The following is a 25,438-nucleotide window of genomic DNA, read 5'->3' on the forward strand; positions in this document are numbered from 1 at the left end:
GCGAATGCACTAAAATGAATGTAACTAATATCCACTCTCATTTCGTTCATCTCCTACTTTCTGCTCAGGCCTGAGGGAAATCTCCGCTAAATGTTGAACTTTATTGTGATGTAAATTACATTCTTAGATGGAAGGGGTAGAGACACAGTGACAGACATAGGCCCGCTTGGCTTGAATAATTTCATAATTTAAACTATCCAAATCATTTTTAGCTGACTAATATACCTGTAAATATTATTCAGTGATTTGTTTTGTATCATACCATTTTTAAGCTGCAGAACATATATATTTGTTTTATAAAATCATACACACATATCATGTAATAATGCAGCCTCAGGGGCCACAGGCCAGTGTCTCCCTGAGCTGGTCCCAAGCTGGGATAAATTCAGAGGGTTGTGTCGGTAAGGGCATCTAGCGTAAAACTTGTGCCAAAACCAAATATATGAATCAAACCTAGAAATCTCAACGCTTGCCATTGGTGCCAGTAACCTACAGGGTACCAGCGGAAATTGGGCTACTGTTGGTCTAAGAAGCAGAGGAGGATGGTGTGTTCGGAAGCAGAGAGAGAGGAGGAAAGGCAAGAATCTGGGACTGAGCATAGGGACTTTAAATATTGGGACGATGACAAGAAAAGGCAGAGTTGGTTGACATGATACAGAGAAGGAGGGTGGATATACTGTGTGTTCAGGAGACCAAATGGAAAAGTAGTAAGGCTAGAAGCTTAGGAGCAGGTTTTAAGTTCTACTATCATGGTTCTGACAGGAAGAGAAATGGGGTAGGCGTTACCTTGAAGGAGGAGTTTGTGAGGAATGTTCTGGAGGTGAAAACAATATCGGATAGACTTGAAGTTGAAAATGAAGGCGTGATGCTCAATGTTTTTAGTGGCTATGCCTCGCAGGTGGGATGTGAGTTTGAAGAGAAGGAGAAGTTCTGGAATGAGTTAGATGACGTAACGCAGAATATCCCCAGATGAGAGATGAGAGAGTGGTAATTGGTGCAGACTTCAATGGACATTTTGGTGCAGGCAATAGAGGTGATGAAGAAGTGATAGGCAGGTTTGGTACGCAGGATAGAGGGACAGATGGTGGTAGACTTTGCAAAAAGGATGGAAATGGTTGTAGTGAATACTTGTAGACTTCATCTGATGAGATGAGTGACTGCAAAGTATCTTTTATGCTAACTCTTTATTTTCTTGAGGTAGTTATTTAACCTGTCCACTTGTCTTTCGTGTGTGGGACTATAGACTGTTTCTGTTTGCCAAAACTGAGGAAAATGATAAAATACACCTGGGAGAAACTTCTATACTGATTAAAGGAGCTGGACCCCCTGAAGTGCGCATCCTAGAGGAGCTATGGAGGAGCAACAGCTGGGGGAGGAAAGCCAGTGCGAAGTGAGACTGAGAGGACTGAGAGGAACAGGAGATGCAAACCCTTCCTGCCCTCGGTCATCATGGGGAATGTGAGATCGCTTGCCAACAAATCCGGCAAACTGGCAGCCTTCGTTGACAGCCATCATGTCTACAGGGAATGTAGCTTGCTGTGCTTCACAGAGATCTGGCTACAGGGAGGCCATACCGGACAGCACCACCGATCTGCCTGGCTTCACGCTGATATCCACAGACCAGCAAGAAGAGAGGAGGAGAGCACAAGAAATGGTGCAACCACTTATCATATCACCGTGAAAGTCTCTGTGTGTACCCCCAATGTGGAGCTCATGGTGGTAGGACTCCCCCCCTCCTTTTTACACTCCATCCTGGTGCTCTTCTATGTTTCTCCGTCTGTGTTTCTCCGCCGCAGCAACCTCATCCACTCGGCGATCACCTTTTCTCCACCTTCACTCAATATGTGGACTGTGCTATGAGAGGGAATTAAACCCTTGACCTCCTGTAAGCCAACGCGAGGAATGCATACAGCTCTTCCCCGCCCCGCCCTCTGGGCAACTCGGACCATAATCTGGTACTCCTGGATACAGCCTACACACTGGTAAAGCAGCAGGCAGCCAGCAACAGGTCTGTGAAGATCCGGTCCAAAGCAATAGAGGAAGAGCGGCGTGGTGTAGGAGGTAGAGCAATCGTCTTTGCAACCGAACATTCCTGGAGTTACGGGTCTGTGAGAGACAGAAATCTTGCTTGTTTGTAGGTGACCAAATACTTATTTTCCACCATTATTTGCAAATAGATTCTTTAAAAATCAAACATTAAGATTTTCTGGACTTTTTTCTCATTCTGTCCCTTACAGTTTAAGTGAACCTATGATGAAAATGACAGGCCTCTATCATCTTTTTAAGTGGGTGACCTTGCAGAATTGGTGGCTGACTAAATACTTTTTTGCCCCACAATAACCCTTTTCTTTAATAGGTCAATAGGTTTGACTCCCCAGTGAGCTCTGCGCTCCCTTCCCCCTCCTCCTCACCTCCTTACAGCTCTGCTGTATACTCTGCTCCCCCCCATCAACACCTTGCCCCCCCCCCGTACCCCTTCTCCTGCCAACCAGCAGCAGCTTCCAAGGTCAGCCCCCGTTCCCCGCCTTACCATCTCCTCAAACCCGGACGCAACCACTATGTGCCTCCCTTTCCCCCCGCAGCACATGGGTGCACCTTCTTTGACTTCTCTAGTGCTTTCAACAGCGTCCAACCCACCCTCCTCAAGGACAAGCTGCTGAGTATGCAACTTCTCCCTGACATCACTGTCTGGATCCTGTGCTACCTCACAGGACACCTGCAGTATGTTAGGGTGGATGGCTGTGTTTCTGAGGCTGCTGCGTGCAGCACAGGAGTGCCCTAGGGTACTGTCCTGTCTCCATTCCTCTTCACCTCCAACCTGCAGTACCACCCCAGTTACTGCCACCTCCAAATGCTCTCCGATTGACTTCTCCTCATTGTCATCATTGATACATCCAACAATGGAAGAGCACAGAGGTCTTGTTGAGTGGAGCAACCAGAACCACCTCCTATTCTAAATCTCCAAGACCAAGGAAGTTGTTGTGGACTTCCAGAAGAGTTGGAGGAGACAGGTACTGATCATTATCCAGAGTGAAGAGGTAGAGATAGTGGACTCCTACAAGTACCTAGGGGTCCACATCAACAACAAACTAGACTGGTCACACAACAATGACGCACTCTACAGGACGTGTCAGAGCAGGATGTTCTTCCTGAGGAGAGGTTGTTAGGCATCTGTCATGGCTTCCAAGAGACCTTATACCATCCTATGGTAGCCAGCACACTCTTCTGAACAACCAAAGCTAATGTTATCAGCAAGACAAGTAAGAGAATACTTGGTCTATCATCTAGAAGGAAAGTCGACAAGGAGACTTGGTTAATTGGGACACTGAGGGGACAGAAGAGAACAGACAAGAGTACAGGGAGATACAGCGTAAGGTAAAGAGTAAGGTAGCAAAGGCAAAACAAAGGGTGTAGGATGACTTACAGTTTATGCTCGATTACACAGTAAGGAGGGAGAGAAAGATCTGCACAGGTTGGCAAAACAGAGAGATAGAGATGCAAAGGATGTACAGCATGTCAAGTTGATTAAGGATAGAGAGGGAAATGTATTGACAGATGCTAGAAGAGTGATGGGGAGATGGAAAGAGTACTTTGGAGAGCTGATGAATGTGGAAAATGAAAGAGAGGCCAGGGTAGAAGAGGTGACTATTGTAGATCACAAAGTAGCAGAGATTAGGAACAGTGAAGTGAGGCAGGCATTAAAGAGGATGAAGAGTGGAAAGGCAGTTGGTCCTGGTGACATACCTGTGGAGGTATGAAGTGTCTAGGAGAGCCAGCGGTAGAGTTTGTGGCTAGATTATTCAACCGGATCAGTGAGAAGATAATTGAGGAATTGAGTGTGTGATGGTGCCCATTTTTAAGAATAAGGGGGATGTGCATAATTACGAAATATAGAGGGATAAAGTTGAATGAGCCATACAATGGGAAAGAGTAGTGGAAACTAGACCGAGAGAAGAAAGTCAGAGTATGTATTTTAATAGACAAATATGTTAATGAAATCGTATAAAAGAAAGACTGAACAGCAATGCCAATAAATCCAGTTCAGTGGCGGTGCTACATCACTGACATGGACATGACTCTACACTTGGAGAAGTTCAATATAAACACTGTTCAACATCCCAAGACTTTCCATTGTTCGATTGTTCCAATTTGTGTGTGTTATTTTTTGATTGTTAGCAATTTGTTAAGGTATTCTAAATATACCTGTTGATGAATTAGGCGAATGTCAATATATAAATGATTGTAAAACAACAGCAATGATAAAAATAACTTTTCATTAAGCTTTTCATTTTATCATTGTGATACTATTGTATCCTTAATAACCCTGCCACATTATTATTATTATTATTATTCGTAATAATAACAACAACAACAATAATAATAATAATAATAATAATTATAATAACAATAACAACAACAACGATAATAATAATAACAATAATAATAATAATAATTATAATAAGTAGAAGAAGAAGAAGAAGAAGAAGAAGAAGAAGAAGAAGAAATGTAAAAAATACAAAATGGTAATGGAACACCTTGATCCTAGAAGGAAACATTCAGACGATTGGTCAAATGATGACGAGCGTGACCAATCAGCAGCACTATCAATTTCACCAGGCCTGACGTTCAGTAAATGTGATATACAGATGTAACAATAATAAAGTGAGGTGAGTTGAAAGTTGTATTTTTTAAGGCAACTCAATAACAAAACCATAATTCCAAAGGAAACTAGTTCTTTGTGGTTGAAGTGAGGCAATGACATATAATCCAGTGGGTTCTGTGACTATATCACATGAAAATCGATCTTAACGCAGCAATTAATTAATCTTTTTTTAATGATTGCGTGAAAATAGCAGAGTTATTATGATGTGTGTGCTTGTTAATTTGGGACACATTTCCACACATAGAAAAAATATCGGTGCCAAATTTTTCCTCGGTCCGTCCTCATTTACTCATACTTACCTACTTTACTTCCCCTGTCTGCATTTTGCATTCGTTTTTTTTTCCATTTTTTTTTTTAATTTATAGATGTATTAAAAAAAATATATATATATATTTCTTTTAGTAATATGGACCATTGCTAATCAATAAATAAGCATCGCTGGTTACTCTTTTTTTTTTTTTGTTTACCCATTTAATTTAACTTGTCAGTGTGGATTTAACTCTAAAAAGGCTCAAGGTCAAAAATCCTGCGTCCTTTTCGGGCCGAGGCTGTTACAGGTAAGAAGAATAGAAAATGAAATGCAAGTCGAAGGAAAATCAATAGAAACCACAAGGAGGGGAGAAGACTAAGTATTTAGGGGGATGGAGATGGGGCTGAGAGATGTCAGATTCGAGTTCTCGCAAGATTATTATGGGAAACACAATCTAACCTGATCCAACCTGTATCTAATATTAACCCAAATCCGTTGTCGTTTTGTTCCGCACTTCTCGTATCTCTCTTTGTTGCCTTTGCCTCATTTTCCCTCTCACTAGGGAACAAACAGTAACCTTATCCGAGCACAGCTGAAGTGAGGCGCTCTGGGAATGTTCACATCCCCATCAAGGTCATCATCGCATCCTATCTTATGTGCTTTTATTCTGAAAATCATCCAACGTTCCGCTGTCTGGACGGTTGCAAGGTGCTAAATGGAGAGCGACTTAGCATCATATGGGCGGCGGTGGTTGAGTCGGGTTGGAGGGGGTGTCGACACTGGGGAAGAGAACCTGATCTGCAGTCAGTCAGACACGGAGCACAAAAAATGTTGGTTATTTTTGCAGTAACTTATTGACACTCACTGGCTTCCATTACTCCTTGCACTCAGAGCTGAAAAGGACGCAGCGTGATGTGAAAGCTCATCACTCAAATGTTGGCTGAGTGTGTCATATTCACTGTGGAATTTTATTTTCCTGCTCTATTCACCCCTGGAGAGTCACAAACACCTTCGACATGTTTATAATAAGATAATAGACATGCGATCGGGAATCCGTGGGTGTGCGTCCTCTTATAAAGCTTTGCTAAGACTGTGAGGTAATGCTGTAGTACAGAGGCTGTTGTAGCTCCTCATGTGATGTGCGCTGGTGCCACTTGAGTCAGCCAGCACTGGCAGTGAACTAATCAAACCAGCAGTACCATCGTAAGGGATTTGAAACCAATTTGATTTAGTGGTTGCACCGTATAATTACACAGTCATAACTGTGAGCTCTGGCTGACCTCACTTTATGCAGCGATCTAACTACACAATCAATTGAAACACGCTGAGAGAATGGCTGACCTGTCGATCATATTTACTAACGAAGGACTAAAACACAGGACAGCTAGGATTGTCCTTAAGCTTCCATTGCGTGAAAACTGCAAAAGGTGAGGTTAAAGCTAATATCTGCATAGGAGTGAGGGATAAATTAAATTAATCATATTTTTAGACGCTGCACATTTCCCATTGTGTCTAACTGCAGCAGTGAGTTTCTGTTGAATGGCCTTGTAGGTTGTTAAGCCTTTATAAACGATATTTGACCGTGAGCTCCTGGGATTCTTTTTATTTTTTTATATTTAATAATGCAGATTCCTCCTGAAGGAATATATGAATTCCTTTTTATGCATCTCATAATGATGTTTGATAAGATGACGTGACTCGCTGAGAGGTGATTGAGATACAGACACTTTCATTACTTTGTCTAAACGTTATTTAATGAATACATGCATTAATTAAAATGTGATAAATGGCAGCAGTTGATTCAAATATACCAAAAGATGTTGGAGTGGACCGAAGCTAACTTGAGCCTGACTGAGCTGGGAAAAAGTGTGAGGAACACCCAAGGAACAAAATGAAATAAATAAATAGTTTATATGACGATTGCTCTTGCTCTGTTGAACACTGCACGGGAGAAAGAAACACAGTGGTTTATTCGTAAGTGAGTAGAGTCCAAAACTGATCTAACATTTTGGCTCAGTGGAAATAATACTCACTCTCATGGCGGTACTCTTTCAATTAATTCAGTATTATGTACAGACTAACAGAGCCTCAGTTGTAGTTGTGTATACATGAAATTCATATCTCTACAAGGATGTTGCATTGGCAGCTGCAGATGAAACCACCATTGCACAGCTATGGTGTGTCGAAGTGTGTATTCGCTTTAAAAAGCAAAAGATGCTCTCTGCGCTGACCCTGGCAACAGTGAATCAAACCAGAGTGCCGATGCAGCCTCGGACGTTTCTGGGATGTCAGAATGGAAAGTCAAGCCGAATAGAAAGCAGTCACCATGTTGAAAAGGATTGCACTTAATAGCCGATGCAAAGAGAAAAGGCCGAGCTTTGTGAAAGAAGTGGTGTTAATTTGTGTTTTTTTACAGATTCCGGTGACCATGTGACCAAAAATACATCTCTAATCCTTATCAATCTTTAGAAAACTCTGAAGCGATTAAACAGTGATGCCTGCATCTCCTTTTTTTTAACATCACACCAAAGCTTGGCGATACTCACTCTCTAGGTTCCCCGCCAGCAGGTAGAACCAGGTGAGCAGGATGATGGCCGAGAGAGATGCCACCAATAGCTTGAGGCGTCCACGGCAAATGAGGTTCATGGTGTGGGCGGCAGAGCTGAGGACTCTGAGGGTCAGGGGTCGGGGAGAGGGGAAGGGGGCTCAGGTGGGGTGCAGCATTTTCTCATCTGAGGAAGAGAAAAAGATTTCATTGACAAATTTAATTTAAAAAAAAGGGGCAGGTTTTTCATATAAGAGGACAATCTATGGTTACTTAAGCCGTAGTGAATGTCTAAGCAAGAACAAAAAACAAACAAATGATAAATCCATCCATCCATCCATCCATCCATCTATCCATCTATCCATCTTCCCCCGCTCATCCAGAGTCGGTGTCACGGGGACAGCAGCCGGAGCAGTGAGGCCCAGACCTCCCTCTCCCCCGCCACATGGTCCAGCTCCTCTGGGGGGACCCCGAGGCGTTCCCAGACCAGCCTGGGGACATAGTCTCACCAGCATGTCCCGGGTCTTCCCCGTGTTCTCCTCCCAGATTGACCTCGCCCGGAAGGCGTCCAGGAGGCATCCTGACCAGATCCCGAGCCAACTCATCCTGAGCAGCAGCTCTACGCTGAGTTCCTCCCGGATTAACGAATTTCTCACCCTATCTCTATGGGAGAGTCCAGCCACCCTGTGGAGGAAACTCATTTTGGCCACTTGTATCTGCGATATTGTTCTTTCGGTCACTACCCACCGCTCGTGACCATAGGTGAGGGTGGAAACATAGATCGACCAGTAAATTGAGAGCTTCAGCTCCCTCCTCACCGCGGCAGACCAGTACAGAGTCTGCATCACTGCAGATGCCAACCATCAGACAGCTCACCACCAGGTGGTGATCAGTTGACAGCTCCACCCTGCTCTTCACCTGAGTGTCCAGGACATGCGGACGCAAGTCCGACGATACATCTACAAGGTCGATTTTGGATCTGTAGCCGAAGGTGTGTTGGTGCCAAGTGCACATATGAACACTTTTGTGCCTGAACATGGTGTTTGTTATGGACAATCCACGACAAGCACAGAAGTCCAATAACAAAACACTGCTCGGGTTCAGATCGGGTGGCTGTTCCTCCCAATCACGACCTTTCAAGTCACACTGTCGTTGCCCATGTGAGCGTTGAAGTCTCCCAGTGTAATGAGGGGCAAAACAAAAGAACACTTTAAAAATAAATGCAAAAATACATTAAATTGACAATAAAATAAAACAGGATGGTTTCATTTCAAAAAGGACAGTTCAGGTTGGCCGGTTAAGATACTGGATTAAAATAAAAAATTAGATTAAAGTATTAAAAATAACTAAATTAATTAAAGAGTAGCCAAAGAGTTTCTCTAAAGGTAAAACTGGACCTTGGTGATCTGTCTGCAGTTTGAAAAATACTGATTTTTATACCTTCAGGAGACTCATTTTGATATTTTGTCCCATAAAAATAGAGTGCTCAGGCCTGCCAAGATGTGAGACGTTGTTCTGAGCACTCATGAGAACCATTGTCTTTTTATATACATATATCTATATCTATATATATATATATATAGATATATATATATTCCTTCTCCTCCTCCTTTTGGCTTTTACCTTCAGGGGTCGCCACAGCGAATCAACCTTCTCCATCTAACCCTATTCTCTGTATCTTCCTCTCTCACACTAACTACCTTTATTTCCTCTCTCACTACATCCATAAATCTTCCCCTTGGTCTTCCTCGAGACCTCCTGCCTGGCAGCTCCAATTTAAGAATTCCGTCTACCAATATAGTCACTATCCATATACTATATATGTATGTATGTATATATGTATACATATGTATATATACAAAATGTAAGTATAATAATGTATAACCCATAATAACCTGATCCAGACCTCAGGTCACAGACTCAAACATGACAGTGTCGTTTTCCCAAACCTACATCGAGGTGTTACAAGAGGAACCATGGCATTTGAAGGTTAATCAATCTTTGCAATCAACCACGTACTATGTTTCTGATCAGCGCTATTAATAAACTACATACATTTCACCCAGTTTCAAAAGCGATTCAGGCAGCAGGGGGAAAAAAAGTAATTTTTAAGAAAGCTTAGCTTCAGCAACTTGATAATCCTCTTTCAGTCCAAAAATATGAAGCAAGGAGGAAAATGGAGAAGGTCCTGAGTATCATACCTAACAGGAAGGCAAACCGCGAAGAGAAAAGTCATAAAGAGGCAGTAGCTCAGGATCTGCGTCAGTGTGGGCATCCCACTGTGTCCTGAGCCTGATTAGAGCTGCTCTCACTTTGTTTTAACATGTAGTTCATTAATCCTCCCTTAATTAGACCGAGCCCTGAAGGAAACCAGAGCAGAGGCCGACACCGACAGATAACAAGTCTATCACTTGAACCCTCTGTGTTTCAGGTATTTATACACAGCGATGAAAGCGAGGCGGAACACAGCTCATCTCTAATGACTCTGTCAAAGTCCAACATCCAAATATATATCATATTATATTACCTTGCAGTGCATTATACTACAGTAGTAGTCATATTAGTAGTAGCAGCAGTAGTAGTACATTATGTCACATGCTCATGGAAACAAACTTAATGAGTCAATTTGTACGTGACTGTACTTGTACAAGTAGGATCTAATTTATCTATTCATTTTAATTTTGGTTAGAAATTTTGGTCATGACAGACATAACAGTCTCAAAACCAAACATGCAGTTTAATTAAGATTTCTGTCACTGACACCAAATCCATTTTGTGTATTTGCAGCACTGTCTTTCCAATATCGAAAATCTGCATCTGTCAACTTCATCTCTAATTACCGGGGTATGCTCTGTAGCTAACCATGTCCAAAACGAAATAAAAATAAATACCACATTCATACAATTTCTATTTTGTTTATCCTGCAGTCAGGGGGGTCTGGAGCCCATTCCAGCTGTCGTTGAATGAGAGGCGGGGTTCACCCTGGACCAGTTGAACACAGGACCTCATCCAGAGATGTACAACCATTCACCCTCCCGTGCACGTCTGGGTAATTTAGGGTCTCCAATGACCCTACTTAATTTTTTTGGACTGTGGGTGGAAACAGGAGAACCTGGAGGAAACCCATGCAGAAACGGAAAGAGCATGCAAATTCCACACAGAAAGGCTTCTTATTCTAAGGCTGTTTATCAATGTCTCTTTGCTACATCTATAAAAATACCCCATAACAATCTGCCGTCGGTGTTTCAATTCTGGGTCTATAATTCCACTATGAATTACAGGAACGTTTCCGAGACAGTTATTTCAAGACCTCCCAAAAATAAAAAAAAACCTAATGCCCCGTGCTATGATCTCCCATAATAACATTTGGTCAATATAGTTTTCATGCCTTCACAAACTGAAGGCCAGTCTGGTGCCGAGGGTGGTGGAGTGACTTATATTACCCTGAAAGTCGAGAGCAGAGACAATAAAGTTATTGATCAGGGCTGATCGGGTGTCCCCAGCAGACAGGATGTCTGCATAGGGCTAGAAGGCAGCTGTCGTGGTTTGTTATGATGCTTTTGACTGCCTGTACGTGTGACTTCCTGCATACTGACATGTTGAGTTAATCTAACTACAGTTTGGGAAAGTTGGTTGCCTATGAGAAAAAAATACATTTCCAAATACATTCTTTTAGTCTTCAACTGTACTTATATTTAAGCAGGATGAAAAAAATGATATTCCTTTAATGGACCCTTCTTTCAGTTTTCTTCTTCAGTTTTCATACACATGGCTGTGTGTGTGTATTATATTACCGTACTTATTTTCTTCTGAATAGCACCACATTTCTGCTGACCTTTAGTGACAGGTACATGATGAAAATCTATCCTTTTGAGATTTAATTAATGGAAGACATTTTCCCTCATGCCATGAAAGGTCCCATTTTTTTATGAACTACAAAAAAGGAAATCGAAAATGATAAGAAATGTCCATATTTTCCTGCACGTAGACGGACGAGCTAGATGACTTGTTATCACCGCGACCTCTGTTTTTATGTCTCTGAATAAGAGCTAACCTTGGTTTACTGACGAGGCTCCTGTGTGTGAGAGATAGAGAATGATGTGTGTGTGTGTCATATTTACTGGGATGAGAGATGCCACGCATTTAACCTTTAGAGAGTACATGTAGGGGGTGGGGGAGGGGAGTAACATTACTGTGACATTATATTTGTAATGCAGATCCAGGATTGAGAGGTTTGACAAACTGCTTTGGAGAGGGCATCAGTGACTTGACAGCAGCATCCCTTATTACAGAGTAATAACGCTGGCAATTTTTCTTGTTATCAGCAGGCTTTCCTCTAAAAAGGAATTTATTTCTTTCACAAGAGAAGAGCCTATAATTAACAGTTAAATAACAAAAATTACAAGCCAACAGAAAGTATAATTCTGTTACAAGTGCAATTTACAAATGTCAGGAAAGATAATTCAGTTATATGAAAGAGCAGATGTAATTGCATCAGCTGCTTCGCTTCGGCGCTGTGTGTGGAAACATGAATTCACAAGTCTCCTCTGCCTTTATCTCATGGGCTGTAAGAGATAGAGTCAGGGGCCTATAATTCCAGCGCAACAACACAACAGCTGCACATGAGCGAGGTGTCAAACATGGTCAGGTACATGCGTGACTGAGACAGAGTCTCGGGGGGGTTGCTTGTCTATTGCCGGAAATTCCTGCCTGGTTGTGCGCCGCTGCAGAGTAAATGAAAGGAGAAGTGATTCAACCTCGGTCACACAGCCACTAATCCCACCCAGGGTAACAAATGATAAAACTGCAGAGAAATATTCAGGACAGCGTAACGCGCCGGACGGCATCAAAATGTGGCTAGGTGACCAGTGGAAATCTAACTAAAAGCAGATCAGGGAACAGGTCCCAGGATCCAGAACAAAACAGTAGTAAAAAAACAAAACAAAAAGTACAAGTTGACTTTCAGACAAAAGCACAGGAAACCCATTGAGATGAATCTTCACTTTGGTGTGGATTAATGAAACAGGTATTTTCTATATGGACATTCGTATTACCATCTTTTCTCACACACAGACACACACACACACACAGACACACATACATACACACAGACACTCACACAGACACAAGGGGATTAATGTGGTGACACGCGAATTACTTCACCCACAGTTTGCAGCAGCATGTAACTGCACTGTCATATACGTGCGTCCCTTGGTTAAGCACTTCTTGAACTTTCCAGGTTGTGACGCCCAAATAAAAAGCTGCCACCGGCTCCCGTCTCATGTATAAAGCGTGCAAAATGCGCATTTTGCACACATGCATATTTCCCCATTACTGCAATGCGGATTTGTTGAAATTACTCCGGTTTTTGGATCGTCTTCGCACACACAGTGATCTGAGGGTTCCTTTTAACAGTATATTTGCAACAGTTTGCAACTCTTAGCCTCTGTTAACAACAAAGTCTGTGCTGCCAGAGGGAACGTTAAAGATCATTATACAGGTAGCGTGTTATGTACAGTAATGCAGCGTGATGTTATTAAGAACTTTCAAAGAGAGGACAAGAACCGTAAAATGGTACAGTTTCGGCTTTGTAAGGATGACAAATTAATAATTTCCTTACGCAAATATCAATACTTACAGGTGCAGGAAATTATGACATTTTGAAAATGATCTCTGCCATCTTGGACCGTAGGAAACATCCGAAATGCTGTAGTGCACACGCCAGGCCAGTAACTGGTGGTGTGATTTCAAACAGAATCATTTACATGGCTAGTGACACTTTCTGTCTGTGCCATTGTAATGGTTACCCAACCGCAGATGGCGATAAACTGTAGCCATAGTGCGCATGCCTGTTTTCAAAGAGTCACTTTTCCCTGTCTACATTGAGAGGAAAAAGAAAACTTTTCAAATCTTTCCATTCCAGAGCCAAATTTTCCATTTTATTGTTTTGCATTTTCACCCAAAAACAGGTGGAACTTCATGTCCTCTTTCATTCAAAAGGTGATTTCCATAAATCACCTCTCCTGTCTTCATCTGCACGTCTGGCAATTCCACCCTCAGTATCCTTCTACATGGATATTCATTATCCCTCTTCCGTCCATGTCCAAACCATCTCAGCCTGACTTTATCTCCTCTGATGGACTCATTCCTGATACTATCGATTCTCCTCACTCCCAAAGAGAATCTCAACATCTTCATCTCTGCTACCTCCTGCTCCAGTGAAATCAATACGTTTGCGGAGATTCTCAGTCGCCCAGGTCATGGTAAATTCTTGTTGAAATCTTCTTGTCTTGTTTTAATCTTGTCTTGTCTTATATCTTCTTGTTTTATATACATATATATCTATATTTTATATTATATTTGGAAACTCCCCATAGGTCAGCAGAATTGAAGAAGCCTCTCGGATGAGGGGTGAAACGTTTTCAAGTGAAGAAATTCAAGTCCTGTTGCAGAGACAAGAAGATTGACAAGAAATCAATAAGTTATTTTGAAATAAATGGAATGGAAAGAGAGGGAGAACAGTCAACCCTGTTTACGGCAAGTAAACCTCGGTGCAAACAGGAGATTTGTTAGCCTTGTTAATGATTTATTCAGAATGTTGTCTCTCTGCAGTGTTAACAAAAATCAGACTGCTGTTTGCATGTGTTAATACACACCATCTCCTGGTTGTTTTTTTTTTTTTTTTCTTTTTCTGAAGTGGATCTTCGCATTAAATCACAGAAAACTCACTAAAAGATGTCCCGCTCAGTTCCGTGCTGGAGGTCAGTTTACAAAACACAAGCAAATTTACACTCCATTGGGATTCTGCTTCGCATGGACATCCTTCGCAGACCAAATGAGCTGATCGGACCCATGTGGTCAGTTCTACTGCTCATCAGCAGTTACTGCTAGCTGCAAATCAGCCTCAGAGGAAAAACTTCCTGTCCGTAATTTAGGAAAACTCTTTCCATGTCTTGGGCGGTACAACTTCAGTCACAACCATCAATGGAAAATACAGGAACGTTTTTACCTTCTCATCATGCGTTTGAATTCCCTGCCATTTTTAAATAGTAAGCATGTAGACAGCCTGTTATTCTTTCATTGTGATAATAAATTGTCAGAACAGATACCTATGGTTTCCCCTTCTACTTTTTTTTAAACGCTCTTTTTCTTATTCTGTTATTATTTTGAAGCGTGTAATGTGGACCTGTGGTTGGGTTTGGATGTAAAACAATTAACTCTGTGGCCTGGAGAAGTGACTGCACACATTTGATTTTCAATCAGTCCCTCGAGGGTCCATGTGTGCGCTTGGGTTCGGGCTTGTTGTTGTGTATCTGTGCTTGCTCAACATCCTCATCGCTGTCCCTGAGTCTCTGCTGAAAAAAATGATTTATCTCGGCGAGATGTGAAATATCCTCGCAGCCATGATTTAAAGCAACAGACTCTGAAATTTTTTTCTTTTAATTCTATTTTCCCTGACAGGGACTCAAAGAAGGAGAGGGAGCCATAATGGAGTAAATAAACTTGACAGTAATTTCAACAACTTCATGAAATGACTGAAATTACAGAACAAGACCATGACGCGGCATCTTTGATAACGGACTATAATAAAGATAAAAGCAGTCAGAGAGACAAAGACATATCTCCCAGAATGAACAACGGGTTTCTTTTTAAGGACTGCACAATATTTCACGTCCAAGAATGACATCCCAGAACTGACACAGCCAAATAATCCTAATTAAACCTGCTCGCTGTCACCTGATTCAAAGGACTATAATGATAATCTACAAATAAAGAACAGCTGACGGTCCATATTGTTATTAAGAGTATCAGTATTCCACTAGATCCGGAGAGAGTTTTTTTAAGTGATAAAAAAACAAAAATTTTGGATATCGGATGCTCATCTAGAGACAGGACCTGCCCTTATTTCCTGACACAACAGGTGAAAATAATATATCTTCTCTACGACATTTCTGATTGAAACCAATCTATTGAGCAAAAGTTCAGCACTGTGTTAATTTAATCATGGTATCCTATGAGGCATCCAGATCGGTACATTTCCCGGGGATGATTTTTCAGAAATCAGCAGATATGAGAAAGCGAAGATAAGAGCTGATTACTGTCTGGTTTCTTGATTATTCCTCTCATCAGGACCAGCCCTCCTTGATTATCCCAAGCCAATGTCCAATCAGACTGGATAGACAGCTTCTGATTACGGCCATAGGTTCACTTGGACTGGCTGGACCCACACACTTTGTACAGATGCTCTTAACAATTTTAACTAATTATTGGTTAATCAGCATTTCTGGATAATAGTTCAATAAAAGTTAAGGAGTTTATGTTGGAGACATAAAGATTACATGTAAAGAAAAAAATCACCAAGAAAAGATTAACTGATAAGCCAAAGATAAGCTGCATGGGGCTCCTGGAAAATTGCATGAAATTAGATATGGGATATTATTGAATTTACATCGAAATTCTTTTAAAAGGCAAAATCAGCAGAGATGATCAAGGAAATGAATAATATATAATAGCGAAAGGGACACTTTTGAGGCGGTGCTGCCAACGCTGAGTCAAGCAGATTTTTATCTGAGCAGTAATACACCCAATGCTCTAATTACCTACTACTGCCCGAATTCCACCGCTTTCTTGACGTAAGAGGGTGTGGCGCATGAATGGCAAGACAAAGTAAAATGCAGAATGGTGAGGAAGCAGACAGCTATAAGATTGTTTGAAAAACAGGCCGAACATCGACTTTGCGGCGGGCGTGTAATCCCTTAGTTTACAGCGGCATATTTTACCCTTCCCTTCTGTCCCCCTGGTGCTGTTTTGGGCTCTGATTAGTTGATGGGGGTGAACGGTTTCCCCCTAAGAGCACTGGCTGAATGTTTTTTTTTTTTTTACAGAAACAATGAAAGCTGCAAAGCGTTTGTGCAGCTCGTGCACATCCCACAAAAGCCACCTATTAAAGCGGTCTTCAACGGCCCGTCCCTCACTTTTATATCCTCACCGGGTGAAGCGGCTACAATTCTAGGTCCACATTTCAGCTTGCAAACTAATTTACCGGCTTCTCTTATACTTCTTCTCTCCTACCCCCATCACTATTTCCTTACTACTTCCATTTTCATATGCCCTGCATTCTTCAACAGCATAAGCATGACATTTGATACTGAATTTAAAAAGTTTAAACAACTGACTCAACACTTTTGCAATGGATAAATACACTGACTGGTGTTGCCATAGAAAACAATAAAGTGGTGACTGTTTAAACTATGTTGCCTAGACAAGAAGATACTTTCTGGACATGGAGCTTTTACTAGCAGGCTCGCTGAGGCTGTTAAATCTTTTACTGAGAACTTTAAACTGTCACACACTCACGTCACACACTCAGCACAAAATACAATCCATTGGTCAATATAATATAAGCAAATGCCAAAGGTTCTAGATTCTTTGATTTTCCAGGAACAGAGATCATGCCACAGATGTCTGTATCCATCTTTACACTGAAGTGATTCCCTGATTTTACCTATATTTGTCCTTTAAATCTTCTTCTCCTTTCGGCTTCTCCCTTCAGGGGTCACCACAGCGAATCAACTTTCTCCATCTAACCCTTTTCTCTGTATTCTCCTCTCTCACACCAACCTTCATACCCTCTCTCACTACGTCCATAAATCTTCTCTTTGGTCTTCCTCGAGACCTCCTGCTTGTCAGCTCCAATTCCAACTTCCTTCTACCAATACATTCACTATACTTACTCCATACATGACCAAACCATCTCAGTCTGGCTTCTCTGACCTTCTCTCCAAAATATGTTACATGTGCTGTTCCTCTGATAGACTCATTCCTGATCCTATCCGTCCTGGTCACTCCCAAAGACAACTTTAGCATCTTCATCTCTGCGACCTCTTGCTCTGCCTCCTGTCTTTTTGTCATTCTTACTGTTTCTAGGCCGCACACCATGTGGTCTCACCACTGCCTTGTACACCTCTCTGTCTTCGAATAGAATTAGTTTTATCTCAAATAAATATAAAACATAAAAAAAAAAAAAAAACAGATAAATAATAATTTTGATCAAACTTGTGGAGAGTAAATAAATTATATGATGAATCTGAGTAGACAGAGCTAGATAGTTAGCTAGCTAGCTAGCTAGACAGATGGATAGATAGATAGCATCAAGCAACGTGGTTTGAAGATTTGGAGTTTGCTCTCTCTAGTGTTGGATTCTCAATCACAGAGGTACCATTTTAAAATGGCAAATATATTTTTCTATTTATTTTCTTGACCAAAAACATTTTTTAACCTTCATATTATGTTGAGGGTCAATTTGACCCATTTCTCCCATTGACCCAATGGGTCAAATTGACCCTTAACATAATATGAGGGTTAAACAATAAACATGTGGAGAAGCAATGAACATGTGGAGAAGCAAAAGAACCCCAAAGATGAACAGCAGCAGGTTAATTCTGACCGAGGCAGAACAGACTTTAACCGACTTAATCCGTGTCAGATAATATAGAAGCAGAAAATGGGAAGAGGTGACCTTTGCCCTCCTCTGTCCTACCTGCATTTCCTTCCCAGTGTCTGCTGTGATTCCAAAACACGGTCATGAGTTCAAATTCAGCTACAGGAATGCAGCAGCTGCTTTCCCCTTTCCAACATGCTAACAAAAACTCCCGCCCCTGTTTCACTACTTATCTCTACACTCTTTAACTGTCCGCCATTGCTTCCTGCCCTTCTTTCCTTTTGCGTCTGCTCTCCTCCCACCAACCTCCTCCCCTTCATCCCTCTCATGCCCAAACACGCCAACGTCCACCTTTACCTCCTCTGATTTCACCCCCAACCCTGCAGCTCCCCAACTGACAGATGGGAGGAGAACGGCAGAAAAAGGAGAAACAACAGGGAGAAAGGAGAGGTGTCACCTTACATATTGTCAGGAACACAACAGAGGAGCTTTGTGGGGATTTTTTTCTTTTTTTTTCCTTTTTTTTTTTTTTTTTTTACAGCCGAGGAATGTTGAGGTCTCTGAGATCCAAGGAGGACGCGTTTGGTCCGGCTGCTTAATGTCTGCAGGGGGGTGGGCGTTTGTGAAAATTCCGCTAAATTCTGAATGGAGGAAAGAAGTCTTGATTTAAGAAATATAAAAGGCAAAACACACAAATAAAAACTATTGTAGTAGAAATTTATGTTAAAGCCCTGCACTTGTGATCACAATTTCTCATAGGAGTGAAGGGGAGGAATCTCATCCTCTGTTCAAATCTTGTATCTCAAACAATTTGCCTTTGTAATAAAGTTTTAATCTTGAAACACAATTACTATTGTCAAATTTTCAGGAACTTTCACTTGTGCTCTTTTCAGCATTTTTACAGATTGTGTTAACATTTTTTTTTTTCTTTTAAAAACAGATAAATTCCCTCCTCCATGAACAGAGACACAGGCGTCCTTTGAAAAAGTCAGAAATCTCATGGTTGGCGGATGTAAATGTGAGTGAGAAAGACTTTTGTGCCCCGAGAGCAAACAATACAGTTATACTGAAGATTAAAAATGAATAGGGGAAGGGGGTTGTTGTGTTTGCAAATTGCGATGACAAAACAATCTGCCCAAACAGATGTTATTTTTGTATTTGACATGTTGACAATTCTTGGCGAGCACACTGTAGCTATTACCAGTCTAGGTATCTGCATCGAATCCTTCATGACAATCATATCAATCCCAAAGAGTCCCAAAGTGTGTATGAGCGAAGCAATGATGCCGTATACTTGGGCAACCTTGCATATTTGACATGAAAATAGTCAACTAGAACCTGGTTTCATTTTGCGCCATTCATTGAATCAAATAATTTTTCTTCTTCTTCGGCAACTGCTTTGTTTTGTTTTTCGAAATTAACATAGCAGCCAGGGCAGCAGAATTTGCTCATATCTGTACATTGTGCCTCAGATTCCCTGTGACTTTTTCTGACTCAGTTTGTTTTCACCTGGAGGCAAGGAGAAGTTCCGTATCAACAAATGTAATCACCGGAAAGCGACTTAATGTCGGCTTAATGACAGAGCGGGCTCACTTGGCGGATGTAGGAGCAGACACTGCGTGCCTGTGCGAGCAGTGCTTACCTGATAAAATTTTTCATGAAGGACAGATTTCAGTGGAAGGGGGCAGTGTAGAGTGCTGGGAAACACCTGGTACAACTTGGTTCAGAGACTTGAAATACAGATATATGGATTTTTACGTGCAAAGTAAAGGGAAAATAAATGGATATTTATGGAATTAAAAGTCACTAGAAAATGCCGCAAAATAGGAAATACATTATGTTTATATATATATATATCACCTATCAAATAAATATGATTTTAAATAAAGCACATCATCACAACAATGACATTTCCAATATGAAAAGGAGGAAAACAAAAGTTATTTTTTTACCTTTTTAAATTCTATTGAGTGCAGTCAGGTTTAGCTATGAACATGCATTAACCCACCCAATGCAGGTTAAATGCAGCAGTCAAATTTCACTGATGTTGTGATCTAAGTATAACTGTATGTGACAATAAAAGCATTTCTTCTTATTTTCATGGAGAGCAGGTCTGGACCACGTTCTTAAAATAGATATACGAAACCAGACATTTTCTCATGAGTGAGCACATGGCGAAGAAACGTCACACACATAATCCTTGGACAGATTAAAACTCAAAGTGTGCAAACTTCTGCCTCAACTGGTTGGGGTAGAAAGAGACAGAAGGATGGAGAGATAGAAGGCAAAAGTGTTATGGAGACAGAGGGGATGTTGAGGGTTGGGTTGGGACAGGCACAAATGATCTCTTACCACTAAATTGTAGCTTTAAGATTCCTAAAAAGCAATAACAGTGGTGGCGAGAGTTTTAATCCCCCCCCCCCCCAGAAATCATATCTACTACCCTAAAGCCAGATTTGGTACTTTGGTCCCCATCACTTCTATTCCCTGGTAGAATGCGAGGCCTATGAGCGCAAGAAACTACGATACACCGAGCTGGCAATGGACGCGAGGCTGGAACACAATAGCCTGTCCTGTTTAGGTGGGATGTTCCTCCATCATCAGGCTGCTCAAAGACCTTGATATTCAAGGACAGGCACTTCGGTAGACAGATAGATCCAAAGCCTCTTTGAGTACCATGAAAAGCGCTATACAAATCTTAAGTATTATTATTATTATTATCATTATTATTATTATTATTATTATTATTATTATTATTATCTCTGAAGCGGCTGAAAGAAACAGCCAGTGGATATGGATAAAACGGAAGACCCCTGGGTTCACAGAACTGACCCACTCGATAACCAACATTGTAATGACAGGGCATGGGACACAAGTTCAGACCTGATCAACCTGTAGCTGGCAAACTTTGAGGAGGGTGTATAGTGTTAAATGGCAGAAACATGCTATGAATCAAAAGCACACTTCTGATCATGTGTCCCAGATTTAAATCTTTTCTGATAGTTTCTCATTTTGCTCTCAATATACCATACCATCTACTGGCCCTATGGACAGTTTTACACTGTCCCGTGTTTATATGATTTTAAGAAGCAAAATAAACCAACGAATGTCCAAGTATATTCTTATGAGAACCACTGGGATGAGTGTCTGGTGACAGCCCCTTCCCTGACACTTCTCTCCTTGTTAGAAGGTCAGAGGTTAGATTTACAAGCCTATAGGGGGTGTTAGTGCAGAACATTAACAGGTAGGGGGAAGGGGGAAGCAGAAGTTAAGAGTTAGGAGTTGGGTTTCCCATTTGCACCTGCAAGCAGCACCCTTCCTTTCAGAGGAAGACTGATGTCCTCCTTAAATAGTTTCCTATCCAGACTAGTCTCCTGCTGAGACTGAGGCAGCTTCATCGAAAAGCTGAGAGCGACTTAAGCAGCCCTGAAACAATATATGCATGTATGCAAACATACATACATAATATGTATTTATGTATATAAATATATATACACATATGATTTAACTTAGTGATTTAGTGCTGATTCTATGGAAAAAGGAATATGTGATTTCTATCTGTCTGTCTGTCTGTCTGTCTATGGATAAGGAGATATATAATGCAGCCTTTGGGTAGCATGGGCTAGTGTCTCCCTAAGCCGGTGCCAAGCCGGGATAAATGCAGAGGGTTGTGTCAGGAAGGGCATCCTGCATAAAAGTTTTGCCAAAACCAAACATGCAAATTAAACCTAATAATCTCATCTCGGAATGGTCAGGGCCCGGGTTAATAGCAACCGCCATTGGTACTGATGATCTACAGGGTACTGGTGAAAACTGGACTACTGTGGGTCGAAGACAGAGAGGAGGAAGGCATGTTCAAAAGCACAGAGAGAAGAGGAAAGGCAACAGTCTGGGAATGAGATAGGGACTTTGGATATCGAGCCTATGACAGGAAAACAAAGACTTGGTCAACATGATGCAGAGAAGGAAGGTGGATATACTGTGTGTTCAGGAGACCAGGAAGAAAGGAAGTAAGGCTAGAAGCTTAGGAACAGACTTTAAGTTGTACAATCATGGTACTGAGAAGAAGAGAAATGGGGTTGGAGTTATTTTGAAGGAGGAGGTTGTTAGGTATGTTCTAGAGGGGAAAAGAATGTCAGATGGACTTATGAGTCTGAAACTGGAAATTGAAAGCATGATGCTCAATGTTGTTAGTGGCTATGCCCCGCAGGTGGGATGTGAGTAAGAGGAGAAGGAGGAGTTCTGGAATTAGTTAGATGAAGCGCTGCAGAATATCCCCAGAGATGAGAGAATGGTGCAGGCAATAGAGGGGATGAAGAAGTGATGGGCTGTTTTGGTATAAAGGATAGGAACAGGTGGTGGGAAACGGATTGAAATGGCTGTAGTGAGCACTTTTTTTCCAGAAGACAGGAACATAGGGTAACTTATAAGCACAGAGGTATGAGTACGCAGGTAGACGACATCTTGTATAGATGAAGTACCCTGAAAGAGATCAGTGACTGCAAACTAGTTGTAGATGAGGGTTTAGCCAGACAGCATGAGATGGCGGTTTGTAGGATGACTCTGGTGACAAGGAAGATCAAGAGGACAGAGGCACAGCAGAAGACAAAGTGGTGGAAGCTGAAAAGAAAGGACTGTTGTACGATTTTAAGGGAGGAGTTGAGAAAGGCTCTGGGCGGTCAGGGAGAGCTACCAGATGATTGGACAACTACAGCTAACGTGATCAGGGAGACAGGTAGGAGAGGAGAGTACTTAGTGTGTCGTCTCAAAGGAAAGTAGATAAGGAGACTTGGTGACGTGGGAAAGAGTAGAGTTTCTGGCTAGATTATTCAACAGGATCTAAGAGAGTGAGAAGATGCCTGAGGAATCGAGAAGAAGTGTGATGTTCCCCATTTTTAAGAATGAGGGGAATGTGCAAAGTTGCGGCGACTATAGAAGGATGAAGTTGATGAGCCATACAATGAGGTTCTGGGAAAGTATAGTGGAAATGAGACTGAGAGCAGAAGTCAGCATTTGTGAACATAAGTATAGCTTCATGCCTAGAAAGAGTACTACAGATTTGCTTTGAGAATGCTTATAGAGAAGTACAGAGAAGGCCAGAGGAAGCTGCTTTGCATTTTTGTAGACTTGGAAAAACCATATGACAGGGTGCCAAGAGAGGAACTCTTTTATGAGGAAGTCTGGAGTACCAGAGATGTATGTTAGATTGGTGCAGGACACAGAGATGTATGTTAGACTGGTGCAGGACATGTACGCTAGCTGTAAAACAGTGGTGTGCTGTGCTGTTAGATAACAGAGAAGTTCAAGGTGGAGGTGGGACTTCATCAGGGACCAGCTCTGATCCCCTCTTATTTGCAGTGGTGATGGACAGGCTGAGAGGTAAGGTTAGACAGGAATCTCCATGGACTATGATGTTTGCAGATGACATTGTGATCTGTAGTGAGAGCAGAGAACAGGTTGAGGAAAATCTAGAGAGATGGAGGTATGTGCTGGAAAGGAGAGGAATGAAAGTTAGTCGCAGCAAGACAGAATATATGTGTGTGAATGACAGGAACCTGGGTGGAATGGTGAGGCTACAGGAAGTGGAGATCAAGAAGCTGGAGGATTCCAGGTACTTGGGGTCAGCGGTCCAGAGCAGCAGAGAGTGTGGAAAAGAGGTGAAGAGATGGGTCCAAGCAGGTTGGAATGGGTGGAGAAAAGTGTCAGGGGTACTATGTGATAGAAGACCATCGGCCAGAATGAAAGGAAAGGTGTACAAGACAGTGGTGAGACCAGCGAGGCTGTATGGCCTAGAAACTGTTACAATAACCGAAAGACAGCAGGCAGAACTAGAGGTTGCAGAGATGAAGATGTTGAGGTTCTCTTTGGGAGTGACCAGGATGGATAGGATCAGGAATGAGTCTATCAGAGGAACAGCACATGTTAGATGTTATGGAGAGACGGTCAGAGAAATCAGACTGAGATTGTTCGGTCATGTACAGAGGAGAGATAGAGAATATATTGGCAGATGGATGCTGGAATAGGGGCTGCCAGGCACGAGGTCTCAAGGAAGACCAAAGAGAAGATTTATGGACGTAGTGAGAGAGGATATGAAGGTAGTTGGTGTGAGAGAGGAGAATATAGAGAATAGAGTTAGAAGTTAAAATAAATAAATGAACAAGTAAAATAAAATGATATAGTCAAGAATTAGCACCAAATCACTGAGAGTTTAATCATAAACAGCAAATGACTGTGCCTTAGGTGTATCTGAATACCTAAGCAGAAAGAGTTCACATGGCCCATTTGTTAAACTCCGTATTACAGCTGGGCCGGGGTGAGAAGTTGAAACTCTGAAAATGAGCCTGGAATGAACTCAGTGAGCAGAGGATGGCTGTAAAATGGCCCTGCAGAGAAGCGTGCCGCTGATCTCTCAGCACAAACATGTGCTGCCCCCTGGCTTTGTGCTACCCACCCACACAGCACGGATAAACAAGGGGACAATCTTCTCTCAGTGTATAGACTCTCTCTCTCTCTCTCTTTCTCATACTCGCATAAACACATACACAAAGTTATGATGGAAATAGAGTTCTTGTGTCTCAGGCTGCCTACATGCTGCAGCTTCATGCACACAGTCTGCTCCAGGACAGTAAAGAATGTCAAAGTTTCCACAGAGAGTCTATTACAAGACATCAGCTGAAAGTTGACCTGCTGTTCCTGCACAATAATACAAAATGATATTCTCCCACAGAGCAAACACATCTATAATATAACTGCTGGGGTTTCACAAGCCTGTCAGTTGAGGACAGTGACCAAACAACTTCAAGGCCACTTCCTTCCCCTCTTTCCTTTAAAACTTCCTTGCACAAACCTGTTTATGAACCACTGAGTGATTTCTATTTTTTTTTATTTTTTCCTCTCCCCAGTGGAACTGAAGCAGAGCTGAGCACCAACTGCGGATTTGGCTTTTTTTGTGCTAGTCTCAGCTCTCTTCAGGGACCAGTTCTTCCAGAGATCTATGGCGTCCCATCTCACATTCAGGTACTTCATGGGTTGTTTTAGAGTGAACGTGCCCACATTGCAGCAAAAAATGAAAGCAATCCCTGGACTGCTGGTGGAATGAGAGAACCAGAAACCTTGACTTCCTTCAGCATCCCAGCTTTTCAGCTCTGGCACACATGTCTGTCTGCCGCGGTTGGGTTTAGGAAGAAAAAAACATTTGGTGAGGGAAGGGTTGAATTCAGATTATTTCTTCATGGTGAGGTTGTATTATATTACGAGACTATAAATGTTTGCATGAAAAAGACAAATCCAAATGCATTTAAATGTGGAATTTAATGAGTGTTTTGACAAAATAAATCCCCTTAAAACAAAATGCTACATGCTTCCATGGAACTGGAACACCATGACTACCTCACATAAACCCAAATGCAACAGCATTTGTTTTTCAAGGATACACATTGGACTGCAACGAAAGACCGTTTTGTGTGTGTGCCTTTTTTGAGTCTTTACATTTGTAAAAATGTTAGAATAGCCAATAAAACAGGCAAGTGTTTTAGAATA

At 41.8% G+C, this 25,438-nt stretch overlaps 1 protein-coding gene across 4 annotated transcripts in view; it reads right to left on the reverse strand.

The window, feature by feature from the left end:
- The window catches only part of large2 (LARGE xylosyl- and glucuronyltransferase 2), a 93,038-nt gene that overhangs the window by 24,239 nt on the left and 43,361 nt on the right, over window positions 1-25,438 (reverse strand). For 3 of the 4 annotated variants that reach the window (XM_086143781.1, XM_086143783.1, XM_086143782.1), the window contains one exon: window positions 7,460-7,645. In XM_086143781.1, the coding sequence (XP_085999907.1) occupies window positions 7,460-7,559 (100 nt within the window). In that variant the 5' untranslated portion in view covers window positions 7,560-7,645. Of the gene's footprint in view, window positions 1-7,459; window positions 7,646-17,998; window positions 18,173-25,438 lie in introns of those variants that run through there. The other variant, XM_086143784.1, reaches the window with a different exon arrangement.

This window comes from Fistularia commersonii, chromosome 3 (genome assembly GCF_037954325.1).
Source record: "Fistularia commersonii isolate RoL2024-O1a breed Wild chromosome 3, RoL_Fcom_v1.0, whole genome shotgun sequence".
Classification (NCBI taxonomy): Eukaryota; Metazoa; Chordata; class Actinopteri; order Syngnathiformes; family Fistulariidae; genus Fistularia; species Fistularia commersonii.